General features: G+C 55.9%; 1 protein-coding gene across 1 annotated transcript in view; it reads right to left on the bottom strand.

Annotated features, from left to right (window-relative positions):
• Nucleotides 1-22,192, bottom strand: part of Megf6 (multiple EGF like domains 6) — a 94,342-nt gene extending 72,150 nt beyond the window's left edge. Inside the window, exons 1-3 of the mRNA XM_051173833.1 lie at nucleotides 21,829-22,192; nucleotides 14,969-15,103; nucleotides 11,235-11,344 (exon numbers count right to left, since the gene is read on the bottom strand). Of these exons, the coding sequence (XP_051029790.1) occupies nucleotides 11,235-11,344; nucleotides 14,969-15,103; nucleotides 21,829-21,947 (364 nt within the window). The 5' untranslated portion in view covers nucleotides 21,948-22,192. The remainder of the gene's footprint in view (nucleotides 1-11,234; nucleotides 11,345-14,968; nucleotides 15,104-21,828) is intronic.
• Nucleotides 22,193-24,021: the final 1,829 nt, after the last annotated feature.

Below are 24,021 nucleotides of genomic sequence, written 5' to 3'. Positions count from 1 at the left end.
AATTATAACTGAGAGGTTAGTTAAATATCCCCAACTATGTTTGAGTCCAGGTCTACGGTGCCCAAACCCAGCTTTTGGAAGAGCAGGCAGTGATTGTGTGAAGGCAGAGGCTGTCCCTAGGAACGGCACAGAGCTCACACACCTGGCCCTGCACGCATCTGTACTGAGCACATCCAGGCCCACACACGCAGCCCAGCACACCACGGTTGGCACTCCTGGCCCCTACTCGCTTAGCCCTACATGTCCCATGCTGCAAATCCCAGCCCTAGCAGCCTGATCAGAGAGCACTTACCAGCCATCATCTTCAGCACAATGGTGGTGATTTCTTGCAAGAAATCCTCAAGATCAGGCCTGTAAACTACAGATGCCCCTCTCACAGGAAGGGTGAAAAGGCTCAGTGAAGACTCCCTCCTGGGCCTCCCAGCCATCTGCATGTATTCTGACCTAATGCCTCAGGCGCCAGAGTACACAGGCTGGAAGGCTCACTGCATTGGGAGGCACTCTAGCCACGCAGCTAGAGGGAAATTGGCCTCCGTGCTAGCACTCAGGAAGCAGAGGTAAGCAGACCTCTGAAGCCAGTCTGGTCTACAGAGCGAGTTCCAGGGCATCCAGGGCTACACAGAGGAACCCTGCCTCAAAAAAACAAAAACCAAAGGAAGAGTGTTTGTGTGGGTCACTGTGTCAGGACATGGTGGTGGCAATATCACCTGTGACCTCCAAGGGGTTAACACTGAAGTCACAGGTGGATAAGTACCCCTTTGAGGTCCCTAACCATGGGATCCTGAGGAAATCACCCCTGAGGGGACCTCACAAACATCAGACCTTACTTAGCCTTAACTTTATGAGGTACCACAGCTCATAAGCAATGGGAGGCATAGACTCATGGATGGACAATAAGCAGGGTGTTGTGTGCATACATGTGCGTGTGTGTGTGCGTGTGTGCACCTCAGTGACAGACTGCCTGCTTAGCAAGCACAAAACTCAAGACTCAGTCCCTAGCATGGGGCAGAGGAGGCGGCAGACAGCAGTAAAGAGGACCAACGAGCAGGCACTGTGACAACCAAACCGTAACAACCAAACGCATAACTACTATAGTAACAGGTGGGTGGGAATTATGAAGTCACCAATAATCTGCTGAACATCCAGCAGGTGTGGGCCAGGCCCTGGCAGGAAGTCTGCCTACAGGGCTTCCCCCAGCTGCTGACCTGGAAAGACCCTTCGGAACTCCTTCAGACGACTCTGAAATGCAAGGTCAGGTGGAGGAGATCTAAGCGCATGTCCTCTGAAGCCCAAGCAGTTGGAGGGAAGGCTAGGGGTACCGCAAGGCCCCCACAGCCATCCCTGTGTCTCCTCTGCTCCCCCCATAGCTCCTCACCCCAGAGCCAGTGTGTCATAGCAACCCTGGTGCCCTCTGTTTAATCCCTCTGCCCCTACTGCCGGCACCTGAGACTTGCGTAGGTCGGTCCTGATCACCTGCCCTGCCCAACAGTCTCCTCTCTACCAGGGGTCTCATATACATACATACATACATACGTATATGTATAGATAGATAGATAGATAGATAGATAGATAGATAGATAGATAGATAGATAGATCCCCTTTCAAAGTGGCGGGAAAGGAAGCCCCAGGGATCGAGGCTGTGAATATGAGAGAGACTCTGAGCCCAAGTGTGTGCATGCTGTGGGTATGAACATGTGTGGGCCTATGAAAGTGTGTCCCTGTAAGCATGTGACATGCTATATGGGAGTGTGGTGGCTTGAATGGGCTGGCCCTGTAGGCTCTGTATTTGAATGGTTAGTCATCAGAGAGTAGCACTACTTGAGAAGGATTGAGTAGAGTAGGTCTTGTTGGAGGTTTGTCACTGGGGGGTGGGCTCTAAGGTTTCAAAAGCCCGAGCCAGGCCCAGTGGCTCCCTCTTCCTGCTACCTGTGGATCTGGATGTAGACCTGTCAGCTACCTCCCCTGCACCCTATCTGCCTGCACGCTGCTGTGATGGCAATGGACTGAACCTCTGAAAACGTAAGCGAACCCTAATTAAAACCGCTTTCTTTTGCAAGAGTTGCCATGGTCATGGTGTTTTGTCACAGCAATGGAACACTAAGGCAGGGACTGTGACGGAACATGAATATGCTTATGTGAGCTTATGCCCTACAAGTGAGTACACGGTCACACGGGCATGAGCGGGTGAGGCACCTCTGTGTGCATGCAATCTACACAAGGCAGAATATGGCCGGCTCACCTGGGTGGACAGCAGTCTAAGTACACATACGTGGAAACTGTGCCCTGGGAGCCTAAAGGGGGGCTGTGATTCGGTGACCTGAGGCACTTCAAGGAAACAAGGAGCACAGCAGGGCCCTGCGGGCTCTGTGGAGCAGACCCTGCATCCATGTAGAGGAAGAGAAAGCCCAGGAACTGGGACCTGGTATGTGCAATTCCCACACTGGAGTGCAGGGCTGACGGGCAGCCAGAACGGAAACAGAAAAGGAAAAGCAGATGCCGAGGCAGGAAGCAGAGGGGAGCTGGGGTCCAAGTGGCCTTCCTGCAGCTCCTCTAACGCATCCCTGACAAGCCGGCCAGAGAGACCCGGATGTCCCAGGAGAAGCAGGTCTGCAGGAGTCACCTGCCTGACGTACCACCAGCTGGACATCCAGAGCGGAAGCCTCATCCCTAAACATCCAACTGTAAGTGTCCAGGCTGCTGGGACCCCAGGCGGTGGATAGACTCAGAGGCACACGCCTCCCGGTTCCCAGAATGACAATCGCCTCCACCTTCCCAGGGATTTTTCTAAGAAAATGCCTGGTGCCTGGCAATGCCGCCCTCCCTAGCAGTGGCCAGGGAAGGTCAGGACCAGAGTCGGCCTCAGTGGTCAGCCCACATATCTGCCAGGCTGCAGTCCCCTGAGCAGAGCCAAGGGCCTGCGTGCTCTTCCCCCACACATACAAAGCGCAGGCAGGGACCAGGGTGCGGGAGGCCCTGGGCATGCAGCTTCTGGGAGTTCCCTTGCCATCTGCACAGCTGCCTCTCTGCGCCTTGGCTACTCTGAGCACACCCAAGAGCCTCCTCCTGCCAGTCCATCCTCAGCCCTCCAAAGCAGTCTAGACTCCCCAACCTGTGCCATCTCTGTTCCGCCCCAAGGTTAGGGACCGGCATCATGTGGCACCTGGCTAAGACTCGTACCTGTAAGGGACCTTACGGCGTGGCCTTGCTTGAAAACGGGGTCAACATCGAGATGGAGATGAAGACATGGATAAGGGTGGTTCTAAACACACTGGAGTGCCCTTACATGGAGCAGGAACTAGGAGGTCACAGACAGAGCAGAGCACCTACATGCCATGGACACCAAGGACATGGGAGTTACCAGAGCTGGGAGAGGTAGTATGGTTGACGCAGGCGCTAGATGCTGGGCTGTGATGGCTTGCTTTGTCAACCCGGCACAATCCAGAATCCTCAATGAGAGCCTCAATGAGGAGCATAACCGTGTTAGCCAGTGGGCATGCCTAGGAGACTCACTTGATGGGGTTAACTGAGGTGGGCAGTCTCGTTTCGTTTTATGAACAAAAATTGAGAGCTGAGCACTGAAGCATGTGTGTGAGCCCTCACCGCCCCCACCCCTCCACCCCCCTCACCCCACCCCCTCCACCCCACCCTCCCCATCGCCACCCCACACACCCTGCTCTCCACTACCCGTGTAGCTGACTGCTTGGAATTCGTACCTGCAGTGATAGCCTGGGACTGTGAGCCGGATAAACCCCGTCTTACTTAGGTTTTTGTTGCTGGGGGAAAACAACTTGGGGAGGAAAGGGATTGTTTCAGTCGCAGCCTGGTTCACACTGGCTAAGGTGTCCAGGCCACAAAGCGAAGCCGGGGAAGGAGCTCAAGGCAAGAACTGAAGGAGCAACGGAGGAGCCATGTTTACTGGCGTGTTCTCCGTGACCTGTTCAATGTGCTCGCTCGCACTCGCGTGCTCTCTCTCTCTCTCTCTCTCTCTCTCTCTCTCTCTCTCCTTCCTTTCCTTTCCTTCTCCCCTTCCTTCTTTGATTCCATGAGACAGGGTTTCTCTATGTAGACCACGCTGGTCTCAGGCTGAGAGATCTGCCTGCTTTTGCTTCACAAGTGCTGGGATTAAAGGTGTGCACCATCACCACCAGGCTTCAATCTGCTTTCTGAAACAACCCAGGACCGCCTGCCCAGGGGCGACACCGCCCACAGTGGGCTGGACCCTCCCACATCAACCACTAATCAAGAAAATTCCCCACAGAGTAATCTGAGGGAGGAAGTTTCTCACTTGAGGCTCCCCCTTCCTAGATGATTCCGGCTGGTGTCACATTGATAAAAAAGGAACCAGCACAAACCCTTTAGTCCCTAAATTGATTTGGAAATGGAACTTAGGAATCAACTCTAGAAGGGTTAGTCACTGTAAGATGCCCGTTGTCATCGTGGACACGGCCATAGGAGCCTCCCCACCTCCACTACCCTGACCTTGTCCTTCCCATTCAAGAATGAATTAGCAAACTAATTCCAGCCTCATTCCCTGGACTGCACCTCATACCCCAAGCCCTGCTGGGGCTCCTACCCAGGTACCCACAAGGCCGCCTTCACACACAGGCTACCAGGGACACGGACAGGGCTTTCCTCCAGCTCCACCCTGCCCTGAGCCTCCTTCCTGTCCTGCTACCACTTCTCACTCAGGAGACTTGCCCAGCCTCCCTGGAGGCCGCGTGCCCCACCCCACACTTCCTTTGTCCCACGGCGACTGTGGAATGGCACACACACTGGTCCATACGAACACATGCATACATACTGGTCCATACGAACACATGCACACACACACACTGGTCCATACTAACACATGCACACACACACACTGGTCCATAGGAACACATGCACACACATACTGGTCCTCACTAACACATGCACCACACACTGATCCATACTAACACATGCACACACACACACACAGGTCCTCACTAACACATGCGCACACACACACTGGTCCATACTAACACATGCACACACACACACACAGGTCCTCACTAACACATGCGCACACACACACTGGTCCATAGTAACACATGCACACACACACTGGTCCTCACTAACACATGCACACACACACTGGTCCATACTAACACATGCGCGCACACACACTGGTCCATACTAACACATGCACACACACACACACACTGGTCCATACTAACATGTGCACTGAGGTACCATGCTGACTGGATTTGGCGTTTCTTTCTGAAGATGGCCCTGGCCTTTGTTTGGGACACACTATAATAGTCTGTCCTGGGAATTCACAATATATATCCTTCAAAAAGGAAGCCTGTGGAACTCAGAGCAGGGAGGGACACACAGACAGACAGACAGAGACTGGACTCTCTTGCAGACATCACAGTGTCCTTCATATTCCACAGCCCACACTGGGTCTGAACTCCCCTGAGCTGAGCCTAGCCATCACAAGTGAGTACTTCCCCGCTGGGATCCTTCTCAGGAACTGGACACAGAGGGACAGAGATTGGTTGGTAATGGCGGGCACCTTGCTGGCTGTGTGCATACTCCCCTCCTTCAGTGGAAGGGGGAGGGTCCCAGCATAGACCCTGAACAACTCAATGGCTTAGCAATTAGAAGGGGGTGGTCAGAGAAAAATCTGCCACCTAATTGGAATTCAGTGTGGCCCTATCAGAGCCAGGGTCTGGGCTGTCACCTGAGGCCAGGTGGGGGGTCTGAGGGTCATGCTGCAGCCAGGGCCATACAGATCTGAGTGTCCTGCTCTGCCACAAAGTGCCATGGTGATGTCCTGGACTTGACCACCAGGAGCCATGTCTGGGTCTGTGGCCCTACTACAGTCAAGGTCTGAGTTGATGTCTGTAGCTCCTACTACTACCTAGGGCTTTGTGGGTGCTGGAGCTCTGGTCAACCTTCTGAGACCCTGTTGGTATCTGAGACCCTTGCTGCCTTGGGGCCATATTGATCTGGGTGGCCTGTGCTGCCACCAGGACCATGGTGACATCCCTGGGCTGCTGCTGAGGGCCATGTCTGGGTCCATGTCCCTGCTGCAGCTGGGGTCTGTGTTGATATCACTCCATGGCCCATGTTACCACAGGGGCTCATAGGAACCTTGTGCTTAAAGCCGAGAGCCATGCTGAACTGGCCCTGCCCCCTGTTGGCCCTGGGATATTGGGGGCCCTGCTCCCCCATCCTCTGACTCAGCAGCAGGAGGCCTGCTCCCTCAACCCCCACACTCAGGAGAGCTGGCCCCACCCCTCGACTGAGCGGGGCAGGTCTCTGTGTTGGGGAGTATTATTTTAAGGTGTGTGGATTTTGTTTATGCTGCATTTGTTTAACTCTGAAGCTGCTGTGTTACTTTACCTGTCTAAAACACCTGATGGTCCTAATAAAAGAGCTGAACGGCCAGTAGCGAGGCAGGAGAATGGATAGGCGGGGCTGGCAGGTAGAGAGACTAAACTGGAGAAATCTGGAAGAAGGAACAAGAGAAAGAGGAGGAGGCCATCAGGGGCCGGCTACACAGCAAGCCGCAGAGCAAGACGTAATGAAAGGTATACAGAAATAGAGAAAGGTAAAATTCTGAGCAAAGGATAGACAGGGTAATTTAACTTAAGAAACAAGCCAAGCTGAGGCTGGACATTCACAAGGAAGTACGTGATTTATTTAGGAGCTGGGTGGCTGACCCCCAAATAATATAAAGAGTAAAAGTGAACACACTGGGACCTCACATTGGACACCAATTGTCCTCTTTAAATTGTTGCTATCCAAATCAGCAATTGCAACTTGGCTGCAATCAGCAGTGGTTAGGCAGCAAGAGCCACAGCCCGAGGGTGTTCTGTTCCCTCAGGCACCTACCTACTCTTTCAAAGCTAAGGAAGGGAGCTTATCTAAATCTCTGTCTCTCTACAGAACTCAAGATTCAAAGGCTGAGGTTGAATTCTGCTCCTCAGAGGCGGAATAGCAAGTCACTCACCTCCTGCCCCCCTCGAGTCTCTCCAGAAGTCTGTGTGCTGCTCCTCGGCCCTCTTAAAACCCTCCTCCACCTGGCTCCTCACTACCACTTCCTGTCAGCTAGTTGCTGACCCAGCCTCCTGACCACAGGTGAATTTCATCTATTCAAACACATCTTTGCGTCATTAAACAAATGTTTCAGAGCATTAACAAAAGTAACACACCTTAAAGTAATAGTCTACAACACCGGTGGCTGGCCTAAAGCAACTAGCTCAGCTACCACCCAGACCCACATCCTGGGCCTCCAGTTGGTCCCGCCATGACAGCTACCCCTGAAGGGATCCTGCGTTCCACAGGACTTCCATGATAACAGCAAGAATGGGACATCTGAGGGGAGTTTTGATGAGGGTCCAGTGATGGCGATGGTGCTGTGCCAGAGGCTGTGAACTGGACCACAGTCTCGTTGCAATGGATATTTAGTGGGTGGGGCTGATTGGACAAAGGGGTATACAGTGAGGAGGTGTTGGAAAGACGGAGGAGCGAGGTAGCTTTTTTTTTGTTTTGTATTTAATTAATTTGGGGGGTCCTTTAAGGGATGCTGCGGGGTGAGGGTCAGATATGGAGGCGAATGGGATTGGGGAGCATGATATGAAATTCCCAAAGATTCAATAACGAATTATGTTATTTAAAAAAAAAAAGTGTAATTCAGGGAAACGGGAAGCAGAAGGCAGAACAGCAGAAGGGGACAGGGTCCAGCGGCGTCCACGTCACAGGGCGACAAGGGCTCTAGGGAAGCCTGGTAATTATCCCTGACACCCCACCCAGCCCTTTTCTTTCTGGCCACCTCCCAGCCACAATCCCATAAATGGGCCTGGGAGAAATCACGACCCGATTAGCAGCTTCCTGCCATTCTCTGGCCTCGATCACTCCATCACCCCTACACAAACACTGTGGGTTTCACCAAGCACCTCAGGCTGACACTGTCCTCCTACAGTTTCCAGGTCACACCAGGCAAGGAAGCTTCACAATGGCTGGGGAAGGGCTGGAAGTAGCAGCCAGGGCACTGCCCTTCCCTGTGGAGGGAGCTAGAGGTGGATGGAGGAATGGGGACGCATCCCCACCCCCCCAGCCTTGAAATAAGTGAGCATCTACCTCTCCTTTGTGAGGACTTCTGACCCCACCTAGTTCCTGCTGTTCCTAACTGGCCGGGAGGGGATTATGTCCACACCTGACCACGGGGAGCCAGGACCTCTAAGAGTTCCAGGCCCTGAGAACAACCTGAAGGCCCTATCCAGCTGCACCGGTCCTAGTCTCTCACTCATAACAGTGGGTAGCAGCGCACAGCTGGGCTGGAATGAGGCTTCCCGGCGTCTCTAGCCCCCAGGAAGGAGAAATGCAGAGCCAGGAGGCTGTGCGTGAGCCAGTGCAGGGTTCTAAGCTCAGTGGAACTCACAGCCCCAGGCGCTGTGAAATTTGTTTCCCTCTCACCTGGGAACCGTAGGAAGGAGGACGTTGTCTGTCGGCCTGAGGTGCTTGATGAACCTGTCCCTGGAGGTCACAGCCTGACACACACATCTCCCTGAACTCTCAGCAAAGTGACCCTGCACGCCATTGCCTGCAGGTATCCGGACCCCTTTTAATAATAACTGGACGAGTCGATACTGCTTGAGCTCTACTGTATCTCACCCAGTTACACACTCATAACATTCATGGTCCTGAGACGGGCATTGTCAACCCGTGTCACCAGCCCAAGCCAAGGCCTTTGGGGCTGGCACACCACAGGTCACAGGGGCAGGGAGGAAAACTAAGCCAGGGCTTCTTGCCTCCATCTCCTGGCTCACATGGGGTAGGGGTCTAGCCCATTAGTAGCCACTTGTCCCCCAATTCCTGCCTGGGTCAGACCAGGATTACAAGACCACTCATGCAGAGGAGCCCCAAGTCTGCCTGGCCCAACGTCCCCAGAAACAGGACTTCAGACAGAGTGGCATAGTGGCCGTGAGCTGTGGCTCACAGTGTGATGGCAGGTCGGGAAAGACAGCTGTAACACAAACTTGATGATGTGGGGCAGACACCATGACGGAACCCTGCCCTGTCAACCGGCCATGCCTAGCATGCTCCTCACCTGCCTAGCATCCACTCTACACGCCCACCCACACTAACCACAACATTTGCATCTGCTTACTCTCAGCCTCCTCGCCAAACCCAGGGCCAAACCCAGGGCCCCCAAGGCAGGTGCGGTCTCTGCCAGCAGTGAGTAGCTACCGGAGACAGCCTGAGAAACTGGTGGGCAAAGGAAGTAGTGCGTGGCCACCAGGGGACGTGCTGGATCTCCAGCCCCTAGGGAGGGGACAGGCCCAGGTTCGCACCTACGCCAGCCCCCTCGAGGATGGGAACCAGACTGTGATAAACAAGGAAGGCCAGGAGCATCCGGAGACAGAGATGCTGGATCACAGGCTCTGCTGCGACTGTTAAATAAACAAGGTCAGACACGTGTAACTAAGAGTCCCTCACTGAAAACAAGCCTCAAAACAAACAACTAAGGAAGCCTAGGCCCTGGGTGGAGATCCTGCAGTGGCTCATGGGCCATGGGACAACCAGCTAGGAGTTAACAGCTCTCCACAGTTCTACATGCGGCTCAGAGGACAGGGCAGGCCCAGCGCTCCCAGCAGCCAGACAGGGGTCATGGCTGCACTCACAGCTCTGCTACCGACCCACCCAGGCGTGATGACCCCACTGCCCACAAAAGCCAACACCTGTGCCTGGACTCCTGCACAAAGCAGGGAGACAGCAGGCCTGCACAGACGGATCAAGACTGGCTTGACCTGCCTCTGCCTACCCTCACCCTGGGATGTTCTCTGATCAGATCAGACCCCAGCTCATGACTCAGAGGGAACCTGGGGCTGTAGGCTGCCCTGCTCCCCTCCCCCACCCCACCGTCCTGCCCAGAGCATCCCTGCATCCCTACCCACCTGTCCCAAGGAGCCTCAGAGCCCTCCCTCCCTCCCATCCAGCCACACACGCTCTACACTTCCCTGTTGTCTCATCCCATTATTAGTGACCCCTCCGGCAGACCCAGGGGCCCCCACCGCAGAGCATAACCCAGGGCCCTAGACTTCGATCTCTGTGTCACATTATAAACCACAGAAAGCAGGGGAGACGTCAGACAACTTCAGAGAGCCACAGAGGGAAGGGAGAGGCTGGCCTTGGGCCAGAACACCCCAACCTGAGGGAGTGCTGGACAGCATCCCAGACCTGTCACCTCCAAGCTGGCCTCCTGTCCTCTTCCCTCTGTTCCCTTCCGGACAGTGACTCACTTCCCTCCTGGAAAAACGAAATCACCAAGCATCCCTTCTCTCTTTGCTAGACAAGCAGCTTGGTCTCCGATGGTGAAGCCCAACACTCTTACCCTTCGATGTGAGGAGTGTGACTCCCGGCCACCCTGGTGACTTTAGGGATGATCTTTTTAGAGGAATATCACTCTGGCCTGCCTGACACCTGCCAGCCACCTGTCCCCACATCCACCTGCCAGCCACCTGTCCCCACTACACCTGCCAGCCACCTGTCCCAACACCTGCCAGCCACCTGTCCCCACAACACCTGCCTCCACATCCACCTGCCAGCCACCTGTCCCCACTACACCTGCCAGCCACCTGTCCCCACAACACCTGCCAGCCACCTGTCCCCACACCACCTGCCAGCCACCTGTCCCTACACCACCTGCCAGCCACCTGTCCCCACACCACCTGCCAGCCACCTGTCCCCACTACACCTGCCAGCCACCTGTCCCCCTACACCTGCCAGCCACCTGTCCCAACGCCTGCCAGCCACTGTCCCCACATCCACCTGCCAGCCACCTGTCCCCACAACACCTGCCAGAGCCATCTGTCCCATACCTGCAGGTCAAATTCTCTCCAGCAGTCACCATAGCCACGCTCCAATTCCTTTGTCCTTGGCATGGCCAGATGCTCGGGTTTTCCTTCCTCACACCTTTGCCAGCACCAGGCCAGCTCTGCCTCCCATGGTTGTACCAGACTATGCTGGGAATCAACTGCCCCTTCTTGTCTGAATTCTGCTCCAACAGTCTTTGGCAAACAGAACTGTGGTGCTGGAGGTCCCTGGGCATCTGCAAATGTGGTCGACAGTAGAGGCTAGGAGTATAGAAGCCACGGGCCAGCACCAGAGAGTCAAGGCCAGGCAGATGCCCCCTGTTAGATAGGTAGAAATGCCTGTGTTCAGGGTCTGCTCGGTACCGTTTAGGAGAGATGGGCACTCACCTGAGAGGCAGCCCTCCTGGCCGGGTTTCTGGCTCCACCCTGGGCAACACCTGAACACGGTGCGGGCCTCTGTGGTATACACCTGCCTATAGCTCATATAGTAGACAGTCCTGGAACAGAAGAGAGACGATGTGTTGATCACTACAGGGCCAGCACTTGGGCTCTCAGAATTCCTCAGAGATAGGTCCTTGCAATGCGAGCTGAAGTGCCCAGGGAATTGAGACCCCCACATACCAGTGCCTGGCTCCTTCTATACCCCAAAGTCTCTGCCTTAGCAGCCCATAGCACTACCGGAGGCTCCGCCCCATCCAGCCAAGAATCTTGTCTCCACCTCTGCCTGCCACACAGACTCCCTCCCCTGCTCTACTGACCAGTGGTACAGCTGCTGCTCCGGCTGTCACCTCCTTCCAGTCTGACACTCTTGTCTGTCACTTCTGACACTGAGTTTGAACGCTAACTCCCCCAAATGCATGCCTGCCTATACGGGACCTGACTAGGGAACAAAGTCTGCTTAACTTGTAATCAGCTAAGACGGGGACACACTGGAATACAGTGACTGTATCCTAGAAAGCGTAAAAAGGAAAAGCATGTGGACGGGGGTGGGGGGGTTAGTGGGGGGGTGGGGATTGGGGGGTGGGAGGGGGGCTGTTGGTGATACCTACCCCAAGGTGGACATGGCAGGGCAGCCAGTGGCGCCAGAGCCGGGGGCTGCGACATGGGCTCCCCCAGAACCTCACCACCATCCACAAAGCTTGCTTGTCTTGTGAAGTTTTATTTCTCGTGTGTACGCAGCATGCACGTGTCACGTTTGTGTGGAGGGAAGGAAAATGTTGGGTGTCTCCGCTATCTTATTTTTTCCACCTTATTCCTTTGAAGCCGTCTCTCACTGAACCTGGAACTCACCAACTGCCTGCCCTGGCTGGCCAGCAGGCCCCCAGGGACCCACCTGTCTCAGCACTGGGATTACAGGTGTGCAATGCTATGCCTAGCATTCTTTGTATGGGTCCTGGGGGGGGAGGTCTGAACTCAAGTTTCTGTGCTTGTAAGGCGAACAATCAATCAGCGGAGGGACCTCTTCCAGACTCCTCCAAAGCTGTTTTAAAGCCACCTGACTTGTTAGCATTTGTCACAACAGTTCTAAAAAATGAAGATAGAACTCACGCCTTAGAACACGCCCCTGAGCCCTATGACTGTGAAGTCTCTGTTTGTAGGGACAGACCGGGAATGACACATAGACAAAAAGAGACCGGAGATAGAGATGGGAGCAGGAAAGACAGGTAAAGAGAAGATGGTCACTCCCACGTCCCCCACCAGCCTGCAATATCAACAGCCCTGAAGGCCACAGGACCACCCTCCCACCCAGAAGTTAGGCCAACAGCCGCCACAAGGTCAAGGGCCCTTAAGGCCCTGGGAATGGTGTGTCTCTAGGCAACAAACCAGGCTGTGTTTTCTGGGACCAGTACATGGGAAGCCATGTGGCCCTGGGCTCTGCCCAATAAACAAGGCTAAGGCCACTTCCCGGAAGCATGTGTTCCTACAGAGGCCTTGCACACAGAAACTCTGTGAGTGCTTTACAAAATACTCCCTTGGCAGGACATGAAACCACTTGCCTGGACAGAAACTGACCACAGTGTTAACAATGTTTGCCAGCAATGAAACACTAGGACCTGGCCATCGTAAATATTTATCTCCTTGCCTGGGCTGCAGACAGGGCTGGGCCATGTGCGGCTCCCCTGGACACTCCTCTACAGGGCTCTCTGAAGGAGAAGAGGCCAGGCAGCCATGAGAACCAAATTCAGCTCGCCTTCAGATAGCACCAGCTCACATGGGCTCCAGCTTTGCAGGACCGGAGGCTGCGGGAACCACGACCGAGTGGCGGTCACAGTACTCACTCTGGGCTTTTCCAAAAGGGTGGTGGGCCCCATGATTTGAATCTTAGCCACCTTCCTTCCTTTTTCCAGGTGACTCCTCCCTCTCCACTCAAAGGGCCTCTTTATGTAGCTCTTGATGTAGAGTATTCCTAGCCTTGTGATTTGGTTGTCTGTCTGTCTATCAAGACTCTCACAGTGAGACCCTTGAAACTCCCTCTGGCTTCACAGGTGTCACACAGCCTCACCCGTTACTGAAGAGGCCTCACACCACCACAAATGCGCATTACCTCAAGACAGAAGATGGTGGTGGCCGGAGCCACCAGGTAATGGTGAGGCACGGCCTAAGCAGTCAGTATAACCTCACTCAGGTCAACACAGATGGGAAAGCTAAGGCCAGCACACGTTCTCAGCCCAGCCATGCACGCTCATATTGGGGCTGGGATCCTCAGTCCATCCTGAGAAGCCCTGCCTGGCAGACCACACAAGAGCTATTGAAGAGGGTCCCTCCCACAAACAAAAACGCCAACCAAACGAACAACAGAGCCCTAAACAAACAAAAAGTGGCTCAGTGGATGAGAAGCTTGGTGTGCAAGCAAGAGGAATGTAAGCTTGAATCCCCAGCATCCATGTAGACAGCCGAACGTGTCTACATGCACATGAGACCCCAGCATTGGAAGAGGGGGTTGGCACGAGGAACCTGCTGGTCAGCCAGCCCGGCCAAAACAGCGAGTTCCCAGCTCAGCAAGAGAACCCCGCTCAAGACAGTAAGGAAGAGCAGATAGACAGTGAGTGACATGTACGAGCTCCACACGCACACACGTTCACACCCACCCACACGTATCCTGCACACTCACTCACATGCTTGTACCATACACACATATAACACATCAGAAAGAAGATGACAGAAACAGAAACAGAGAAGCCCCCCCCCATCGGTGTGGCCACACCATGGTCAAAGCCCGACGTGACAATGTCAAGTGATGTCCCCTTGGGGCTTGGGACACCGCTTGAGTCCACCGCTGACCGCACAGGTGGCTTCAACACTTGACAGTCAAAGGTTCAGCCTGCTGTAGGGCCAGCAAGGCTGACAATACAGCCCGTTAGCAGAGACCTGTCCCAGAGACCACTGTGTGTTGTCGTCCATGTCCCTGAAGTAAGCACCTCACCCCTCAGCACCTGACGCCTCAGACATTGCCATGGTTGTCCCGGTGAGGAGACAACAGTCCCTGAGAGACGATGAATCGCCGCTGTATTTTTCCATCTCTATTCTGCACCGGCTCTAATGGACAACAAACAAATACTGAATTCCGAAGCAGCCTCTGGAGCTCCTATGTCAGGCAGATATATGAACAGCCTGTGAACCCCAGACGCCCCCCCCCCCCGCAAGGGCAGAGGGGCTTCCAGAGGCTTCTCCCTGTTGAGCACCCTGCCCTCCTCAGACACGCACCCTCACCTAGCTAGGGCTGCAGCCAACCCTGCCACTCCCTTACCCCCCCCAGCGTCCCACTCCCATCCTGCTCCCCCAGTGCCAGCTGTGCCCTTCAGAGAAGGGCTATGCAAAGGCACTCCTTAAGTTCGATTTTTAAATAAAACATTGAGCAATACGTTTTTCACAGGTTTGGGAACTAGGCCCAGGGGTCAGGTGGCAAAAATCTCCAGCTGGCTGAGCTTGCAAGTGTGGAACCCTTGCAAGGTCCCAGCACCACCAGGGCTCCTCCCCACCCTGACTGAGGCCTGCAGGAGCAGGCCTGCTAGAGTCTGAGGGTGAGAGGCCTCAGGTGGAGCCAAGGTGGGCCTCCAGCCCTAGCTGCCTGACCCTAGCTGAGAACTGCTCATCGTTATATTAGGATCTCTGCCACAGACCTGCGCTCTTGGCTGATACACCATGCCTGCTGCCCACAGCCTGATCTCCACACGGGCACTATGCGGCTGAAGGCCTGCACACAGGGTTGGCGGTGGCCCACCAGGGTCAGCTTCTGCTCAGCACACACATGGGGCCTGGAAAGAAAAAAAAAAAAAAGACAATGGCACTCAGCTTACACACCACCACCAGCTGGCTGGCACAGTTATGCATCCACACCTCTACTAAGTACCCAACTGTGGCTGGGCCACAGCACCATGCCCGCCTGGCACCCACTCTGAACTCCAGGACAAGGGGACTGAGAAAGAATGCTGGCCACAGCATCTTCTGCTAGAATCCTGGGCTGGACAAGGTGCTGCCCCAGGCCCTAAGAATCTTCAAGGTAGGCAGAATCGTCTGCCCCCTTTGGGCAGCCCTTGTACCCTCAGAGTACACAGCAGTGTGTGGACATGACCCAAGAGTTAAGGATGGAGACAAGTAAGAATTAGGAAAACAGAAAACCAAACTCTGGCCACTATCCAGCCATACCCAGGGCAGTGACTCTTTTTTATGTCACTGTCCTCCACTTGTCCCAGAAGCCAGCCTAGCAGAGCACAGGGTGCCAGAGGTGGGCAGCCTAAGACAGCCCTCCAGGCCCACGAAGGGGAGAAGAACGTCCCCGGGAGGGGCAATGGGGGACTTTCATCAAGGAATGGACACAAAGTGCAGGTTCACTCAAGCCTGTGTCCCCGAGGGACTGGGGGATACAAAGGCAAGCTGTGGGACAGAAGACAAGACCCACTACATTAGACCAAGCCTGGAAAAAGGTGAGAACCTCCGCATGGCCCAAGGAACAAAAGGGGACATTCAGCCTGCACGGCCAGGCTCTGAGTTCAATCCCCAGGACAGGGGTCACCAGTACACGCACCAGAGTCACTTTCCAATCTGTTGGGTACTAGAGCAGAGCCCCTCCCTCTCCTCAGGGTGTACGGTAAGCAGGGGCCTCGCATCCCCACCCTCGCTGAGGTCCCTGCTCCCCCAGGAGCTTTGCCTCCTGACCTCTGCCTCCACCCCATGCCCAATGAGGCACCCCTCCCCAAACGGCCTCAGTGACTGCTGGGCGCTGTCCAAAGTCCAGCGCTTAAGAGACCCGGACCACGGAACCAGCAGCTCTGGCCCCAGACCAGCCACCCCCAGACGGATGTTCTGACCGAAATGGCCTTTATCTTTGCTTTTTTCCCTGGCTCTGCTGTGTGGGAAGCCACCCCCTCAGTGTATGGACCACCTGCAGACAAGATGAACAAGAAAGCACACATCAGGGGCAGGGGCTGCTCCTGTCCAGCCACGGCACCAGGGGCTCCCAGCCACGGCACCAGGGGCTTCCAGCCTACAGCAGGGGCTGCACCTGCCCAGCATGACACCAGGCCATCTAAACCCTAGCTTTCCATCAGTCACAACATAGACAAGGCAGAGTCAGCACCACAGCCACAGGCAATCCTAGACAGGGAACTGTCATGACATGTCCTAGGACCTCCCAGTCCCACCACACCTTCCCCGGTCTCCCAAACGCCCTACCTAGAGCAGAAGCCAGCCCTTCCAAGTCTGGGATGACTACAGAGCAAGGGCCCTCAGGTCCCAGGACAAAGCAGTGGTGGCATCTGGAGTATGCTGTGGCCCCCACATGTGCACTATAACTCATTCTCCATGGCCAGGTGGAACTCCAGACTGAACTGAGCATCTGTGAAGTCCCAGGGCCAGATGGGAAAGGTTTGCCACCTCATAGAGACAATCCCCTGGGGGACGGATGACCACAATGACCAGGACAATGATGATGACATCATCAACAATAAGATCATTCCTCCCCCATGCTCATACTAGGTACCTTCTGAGCATCACCCCACGGGGATGCCACCACCTGAAAGGAGGTGACAGTGATTTCCTGGAACTGTCTTACAGTCTTAACCTGCTAACCTGGACCAAAGACCCTGCCTCTTCCTGAGCTCTGCAGAGATGTGCTTCTCAGATGGCTAGCTAAGGAATGGAGGACCCAGACTTCCAAGAGCCTGTTGTGGGCGGAGGATCCCAGGCTGGAACAGGGACAGGGCAGGGCAGGGTTTGCACAAGGGCAGCAGACCCACATGGGAAAGCCCTTCTCAGCATGCCCTGGTCTGGGTCCTGGCCTCATTCTTGATCCTTGTGGCCTGCACTTTGCTGTGTGCCCACAGGAGAACCCTATGGAACCCCTGATCATATGCAACTTCCTTTACATACACAGACACACACCCTGCCCACACACGTAACCACATGCCTCCCCCCACACCTGCCCACACACATATACACACGCCTGCCCCCACCAGCCTCTTCCCACACCTGCCCACACACAAACACACACACACACAAACACACACACACACCTGCCCACACACACACACTGCCCCCACACACACACACACACATACCTGCCCACACACATATACACACGCCTGCCCCCACCTGTTCCCCCACCAGCCTCTCCCCACACCTGCCCACACACATACCTGCCCACACACACACACATACACACACACACACACACACATACCTGCCCACACACACACTGCCAACACACATACCTGCCCACACACACACACCTACACCTACACACACACTGCCCACACACACACACTGCCCACACACAAACACACACACAAACCTGCCCACACACACACACCTACCCACACACACACACTGCCCACACACAAACACACACACACCTGCCCACACACAAACACACACACACACACATACACACACACACAAACCTGCCCACACACACACTGCCCACACACAAACCTGCCCTCACACACACACTGCCCACACACAAACACACACACACACCTGCCCACACACAAACCTGCCCTCACACACACCTACGCCTACACACACATACCTGCCCACACACACACCTACACCTACACACACACACTGCCCACACACAAACACACACACACACACCTACACACACACACAAACCTGCCCACACACAAACCTGCCCACACACACACTGCCAACACACAAACACACACACACACCTGCCCACACACAAACACACACACACACCTGCCCACACACAAACCTGCCCACACACATACCTGCCCACACACACACCTACACCTACACACACACACTGCCCACACACAAACACACACACACACACACCTACACACACACACAAACCTGCCCACACACACACTGCCCACACACATACCTGCCCACACACACACACCTACACCTACACACACACTGCCCACACACACACACCTACCCACACACACACCTGTCCACATACATACCTGCCCACACACACACACACACACACCTGCCCACAACACGCCTGCCCTCTGGCTAGTGGTAACTGTAGCTGATTGGAGGACCAACAGAAGATGGGGCCAAGGAGGAGGGACACTGGGTGTTTGTCTCCCTGGCCATTTAGAACCCTTCCTGCCGGGTGGGAGCTGCTCTACTGCGGTCTCATAGTAACCCTTACTACGTGTTCACTCTGTTCCCCTCTGCCCCTCTGCCCCTGCTCTGTACCCCTCTAAGGCCCAAGAGAGCAACACAGCTGATATTAGGACATCCATGGCAGATAGCGAATGTCGCTGTCCCCAACCATGTGAGGATGGGCTGCAGGCAGCCACATGGACAGCAGGCCAGCCCGGGGGCTTCAGAGTTCTTACAAGGGCCCAACAGGGTGGTTAACTGACCTGAAGAGGGGCACGGGGAGGCACAAGCTGGACTCAGTGCCTCTCCTAGGAAGTGAGTGCAAGCAAAGGCACAAGGTGGAGGATGGGGGACTCTAGGGAAAGGGGAGTGAGAGAAGAAACTAAAGACAGCTCAGCACCGGCCCCAGAAGAACCCAGCAAACACCCAAGCTCTTCTCTGGACCTTGTAGTTTGCGTGCAGCCTCTCACCAAGGCAGGAAAGACAAAGCTCAAACGAGATGAGGTAGACCCAGGGCCAGCAGAGGGAGGGGACTTGAGCCCACTGCAGAGTCATCTGTTGAAGCATGGGCTGGGGCTCCAGGAAGCTGGCGGGCTCTGCAGGAGCTAGAGGCCCGCAATGCTCATGGCAATGGTGTGGACGTGGGAGGCACACCCTCTCTATAACCAGCCTGACACTGCTTCTGGAGGGTGATTTGTCTACACCTCCACCCTCATCTGGCCTCATGGCTTACCTCTGAGCATACTTCCCCTGAAAAGTGTGAGGCTTCAGGCACAGCAGCCCAGTGGCTGTCTGGGGCATGGCAACACTGTGAGAAGGCAGATCGGAGACCCTCAGAGGCCTCCCACGGGGCACAAGACCATCCAACAGTGCGACCACCATCGGAGGTTCAGCAGACATGCATTCCTTCCCCTGTTCTGCCCCTCCCCCCACTACAGGCAGGGCACCTCCTGTTTTCTGGGACATCTGGCCTTTCACCATGTCGGCTTCCCCACACCCTGAAGAGGGGCATTAGGGGCTCCTCAAGAGATGAACTGGAAAAGGCCTCAGCCACAGAGAATGTGGCCGTCTAAGGCCTCAGGGCCAGTAGGCCCAAAGAGCTCCCTGCAAGATGGAACTTGAGCTTGGAGGAGAGAGGGGCTTTCTTCTACCTGCCTGGGGTAGGAGAGGATCATCATCACTAGCTGTTTCCAACGTCCTGGCAGGTTTCTTAGCATGGCTGCCCAAAGGGGCTCCAGCCTGGCAGCAGCTCTGTTTTGAAGCTGTGTATGAACGCTGTGGTACTGCCTCAGCCACAGGCAACCTCTCTCTCCATCCTCAACGGGCTGCACAAAGTCCTTAAGAAGCCATGCACTACTCAGCAGTCATCCCCGTCTCCAGATGAAACACGCAAGCCATGCTTCCAAGAAACTGAAAAGTCACTTAGAGGAAAAACAAGCAAGTAGACAGGCTCTGTCCACTGACTCTGGGCACCCTCAGCTGACAGCAGCCAGATTTATGAGGCCACCTGGGATGGCTGTGAGAACCACCCTACCCCTAGAATCCACGGAGGTCCATGGCACGCACACCAGCTGTAGGGGGCTACGGGCAGGAGGACAAAGTACTATGAAAAGTCAGCAGCTATTGGTTCAGGAAAACTGGCCAAAGAGGTGTGGCAGCCGTACCAGGCCCTGCCAGCTCATTAGAACTCCTCAGGGGGAAAGGCAGCAGGGCCCAGAGGGTCAGCCAGGAAGAAGTATTTTCTAGGATCCTGGCCGCCTTCCCAGGCTCTGTCCCCTGCTCCTGGGGGCGGAGGGGGGGCAGGGGCTAAGAGTAAACCTGCAAATTCACCTTCTCCAAAACCCAGAAAGATATCCCCACTGGTCTGGCCAAATGAAACTCCCTCACCGACCCAGCCAGCTAGGGCCCATGTACGGATGCCCAAGAGATACAGTTCTGGGGAAGACAGCCAGGATTTCTGGCCAACCAGGAACTCAAACCCACTCAAAATGAGAGCAGAGGCCTGTTGGGACCCCAAGAGCCAGGAAGTGGGGGCACAAGTCCCAGAGATGCAACGACATCATCAAGAAGGAAGGTTCGGGTTCTCCTGCCACCCATTCACACTAGACCCAGCAACCTTTTCAACGGCGGGAGACTCTGGGGCCCAGGTGAGCAGCGCACAAGCAGCAAGCTCTTGGCTCCACTCCCAGGGAGACCAGCAAGGGCAGACAGAGCTGGGTGGAGAACCCGTAAAGGGCGACCAACAGTTTCCACATGCACCAGATTGCATCCATCCCAGAACCTCAGGAAGACTGAGTCTGCTGCCCATCTCAACCAGGAAAGCCGGGAGGCAGGCTGGCAACCCAGACCACCGTGCTAATTATGAAAATCACCCTGGGGCTCAAACTCCTTCTGGGCAAACTCACAGCTACAAGAAAAGAGCCGAAGCAGCCAGGGATGCGGGCTGCTTCCATGCACGGGTGAGAGGCCCCCAACACAGATCAGCTCTCCTGTGTAATGGCCACACAGGGACCAAAGCAAGGCACCTGCCCCAGCGGGAAGTTTGTCCCCCAGGGAGCCGTGGCTCTGTCCTCAAGGCCAAGTACGTGGTGGATCCACCGGTGCCCGCCCTGCACAGGAGCAGCAAGCCCCTTCTGTGGCAGAGGAAGCCCCTAACTCTGGCCTGAACGGTCCTTCGTCCACTCCCCAAGCAGCCGTGCCAAGTTTACAAAGCCCCACCTTGCACCCTGCAGGGAAGGGCCAGGAGCCCCCGCCCCGCCGCCACCCCCCCCCCCCCCCGGCCTCTCATCGGTGCACCTCATCCACTTGGGCTCAGTTCGCACCGGTTTTCCTTTGAGGCCAACAGAGGGATCGCTTTGCAGTTTAAGAGACCGCTAACCGGCCTGTTGGGGAATCATCTTTCAAAATTAAATCCGTCGCCGCTGGCTCCCTGACCCTCTCTTCCTGCCCATTCTAGTACTAAATTCCTTCTCCCGAGGCCCCAGAGCGCACGTGTTTAACACACAAACCAGTTCTGGCAGCCCCCTCTGGGCACCCCCGCCCCTGCGTAGGCCCCCAGACCCCAGGAGACCAGCTTCGGGAGGAAGTGGGACCAGGCTGCTTCCTCTCGGCCGTCTCCAAGCCGGTTCCCCAGCTGGACCCTGCGCCTCAGGGGCTTGGATTCCTCACCTCTCCAAACTTCAGCGTCCTCCTAAACCTGCAGAGCCTTCGCTACAGAGGCGGGAACCGGGAGGCTAGGAACCTGTGGCATCCTCCAGGGTCCCAGATCCAACCCGGGACCCCACGACTAGACCATCCCTTAGTTAAGGCAAAGAGCCCATTGTTCTGGGGCCCCAAGGACAAAGCCCCGAGCTCTGTCCGGGTCAACGTCGCTGCCGCGAGCCCCGGGACTCGCGCTACTCACATGCTTGGCTGCAGCGGGCGCGGGGGTCGCGGCGGAGAGGCTGCGGGCACCGCGGGGAGCAGCAGCAGAGCCAGGGCCACCGCGCGCCAAGCCGCTCTCGCCTTCGCCCGGACAGGCATCGTGCGCGCGGTCGCGCTCCCACTCGATCCTCTACTCTTAGACTCACGAGCGGTCCTTGTGGCCACGAGACCCCTTCTTCACGCGCGCCATGCCCTGGAGGACAGCGGGGTGCAGCAACCGAGCCGCGTCAGGTGCGGGGCGCGAGGTCGCCGCAGGTGCTGATGGTGCAGCTGCCCGGAGCGCCGAGACCTTCACGCTCCGCTCCGCAGACACTTGCCCAGAGTGATGGAGAGCGAACTCGGAGCGGGACGTCCCAGACGTCAGGCCCGCCCGCTGCACGCCCCCCGCCCGGACCCCAGCCCCCTCCCGCCCCGGCTCCCGCCCCCTTTTCGGCCCCACCCCCAGCCCAGGCCACGCCCGTTCCGCCTTCGGCCCCTCCCAGACCGTCCCAATAGAGTGAGCCCGCTTCCAGCCCCGCGCCAGCCCCTCCCCTCCGCACCTCCTGATCCAGCCCACAAGACTAAGCTTGCGTCCCCGAACCCGACGTCTATGTACTTTTGAGCACCCTCTTGGCATTCCCTGCGCACCTCCGACCGAGAGAACCAGGTCTGCTCCCATCCAAGTGACCAGTCCTGTCCGGTCTGAATGTCGCACACCTAGCAAACACGACTAGATCATGACTCGGGACCTCGGCAAGCGCATCTTTGGCTTCTCTCCACGAACACTGCATCCATCTTCTCTTAGCCCCTCATCCTGCGCCCTGCCTCGGCTGCCCCGGAAGCAGGGGAAAGTTGGGGAAGCGGGAGGCCAGCCTTTATGTGACTGTTGGCACCTCCCTTGTGCACTGCCATTATAGGTAACACACCACCGCCTGGGCGTCTGTGTTCCTAGTTCTGTGCTGAGTGCTTAGGGATGGTGGCATGGGCGTGTAGGTTCCACCAGGCACCTGCTTAGAGGCCTAGAAAGTGAGGCAAACTCCCTGCTCCGGGATATTTGCTGTCCTTTATGCCTGGTTTTGTTTTGATGTGACTTTCTCCAGGGTTAGGGCCAGACTGTCCAGCACCAAACATGGTGTCTCTGGGGCCAGGACTTACCAGACACTCAGAGGGGCTCCTTTTGGGAGTTGAGCTGGGGTAGTCCCAAAAGGGTCCAGTGGGGAACCTCACTAGCTGTGTGAGGATCAGCCCTTTAGTCTTGTGGGAGAGATGTGCCTGCCTTTACATGATTGGTAGGCCTAGCCTGCCCTCTTTCGAAGACCTCCCCCCCTCCGCCATTCCCTGAGGAATGAAGTAGGTGTTGTTCAGCCTGCTCCTCTCGATGATATGTGATTGAGGAAACCTCTGGTCAAGGGGCCGGATAGTGGAGGTGCAGGAGTAATCCACTCCCATTTCAGAAGGCTGTCTGTGTTAGTGGGTGTAGGTACTGCCAGCTCAGACCTGCTGCTGGCCCAAGATGGGAAGGAGCCACAGGGCCAGGAAGGGAGCAGAGCCCCCTGCCTCAACTTACAAGACTACAGACTGTGCTATTCACAGGAGCCGGGCTTCAGGGAGGGAAGAAGGGCTGGATGAGAGAAGGGGACACACACACAGAGAGAGAAGAGAGGAGAGACAGAAAGACAGACAGACAAGAGGGACAAGTGGTCCTGGAGCTTGCTACCCGATTCCCCAAACAGGACTCAAGTTTACCCTTCTGTTCTGGATCTTGCTCTTCTGCCGGAACCCATCACCAGACCCTCCCTACATCCCAGTAGCAGAAGCTGGCCCAAGCCTTCTGGGAGATTCTAAAGTACCAGCCTCTCAGGTGTCTGCACCCAAGAAATCTTTGAATGCCCCACTTCAGCCAGGGGCCTCCACTGCAGGGAAGTACAAGATTGCCTTCCCAAGCCAGAACTGCAGTATGCCCAGCTGCCTGCTCCCTCTGTGCATCTCTCTCTCTCTCTCTCTCTCTCTCTCTCTCTCTCTCTCTCTCTCTCTCTCTCTCTCTCTCCTGGAGCTGGCTTTCACAAATGCACGATCAGTAGGGTGTGCATGCATGGATTGGGACCCCGAGAAAGCTCACCACCTCCTCTGCTAAACCAAGCTGGGGCCAGGTCTGGGAGTGAAAGGCAACTCCATCTCCCTATCTTCTCTGCTC

This window comes from Phodopus roborovskii, unplaced genomic scaffold (genome assembly GCF_943737965.1).
Source record: "Phodopus roborovskii unplaced genomic scaffold, PHOROB, whole genome shotgun sequence".
NCBI lineage: Eukaryota > Metazoa > Chordata > Mammalia > Rodentia > Cricetidae > Phodopus > Phodopus roborovskii.
The sequence above is the reverse complement of the archived record's forward strand: the minus strand, read 5'-3'. Positions and strand labels throughout refer to the sequence as shown.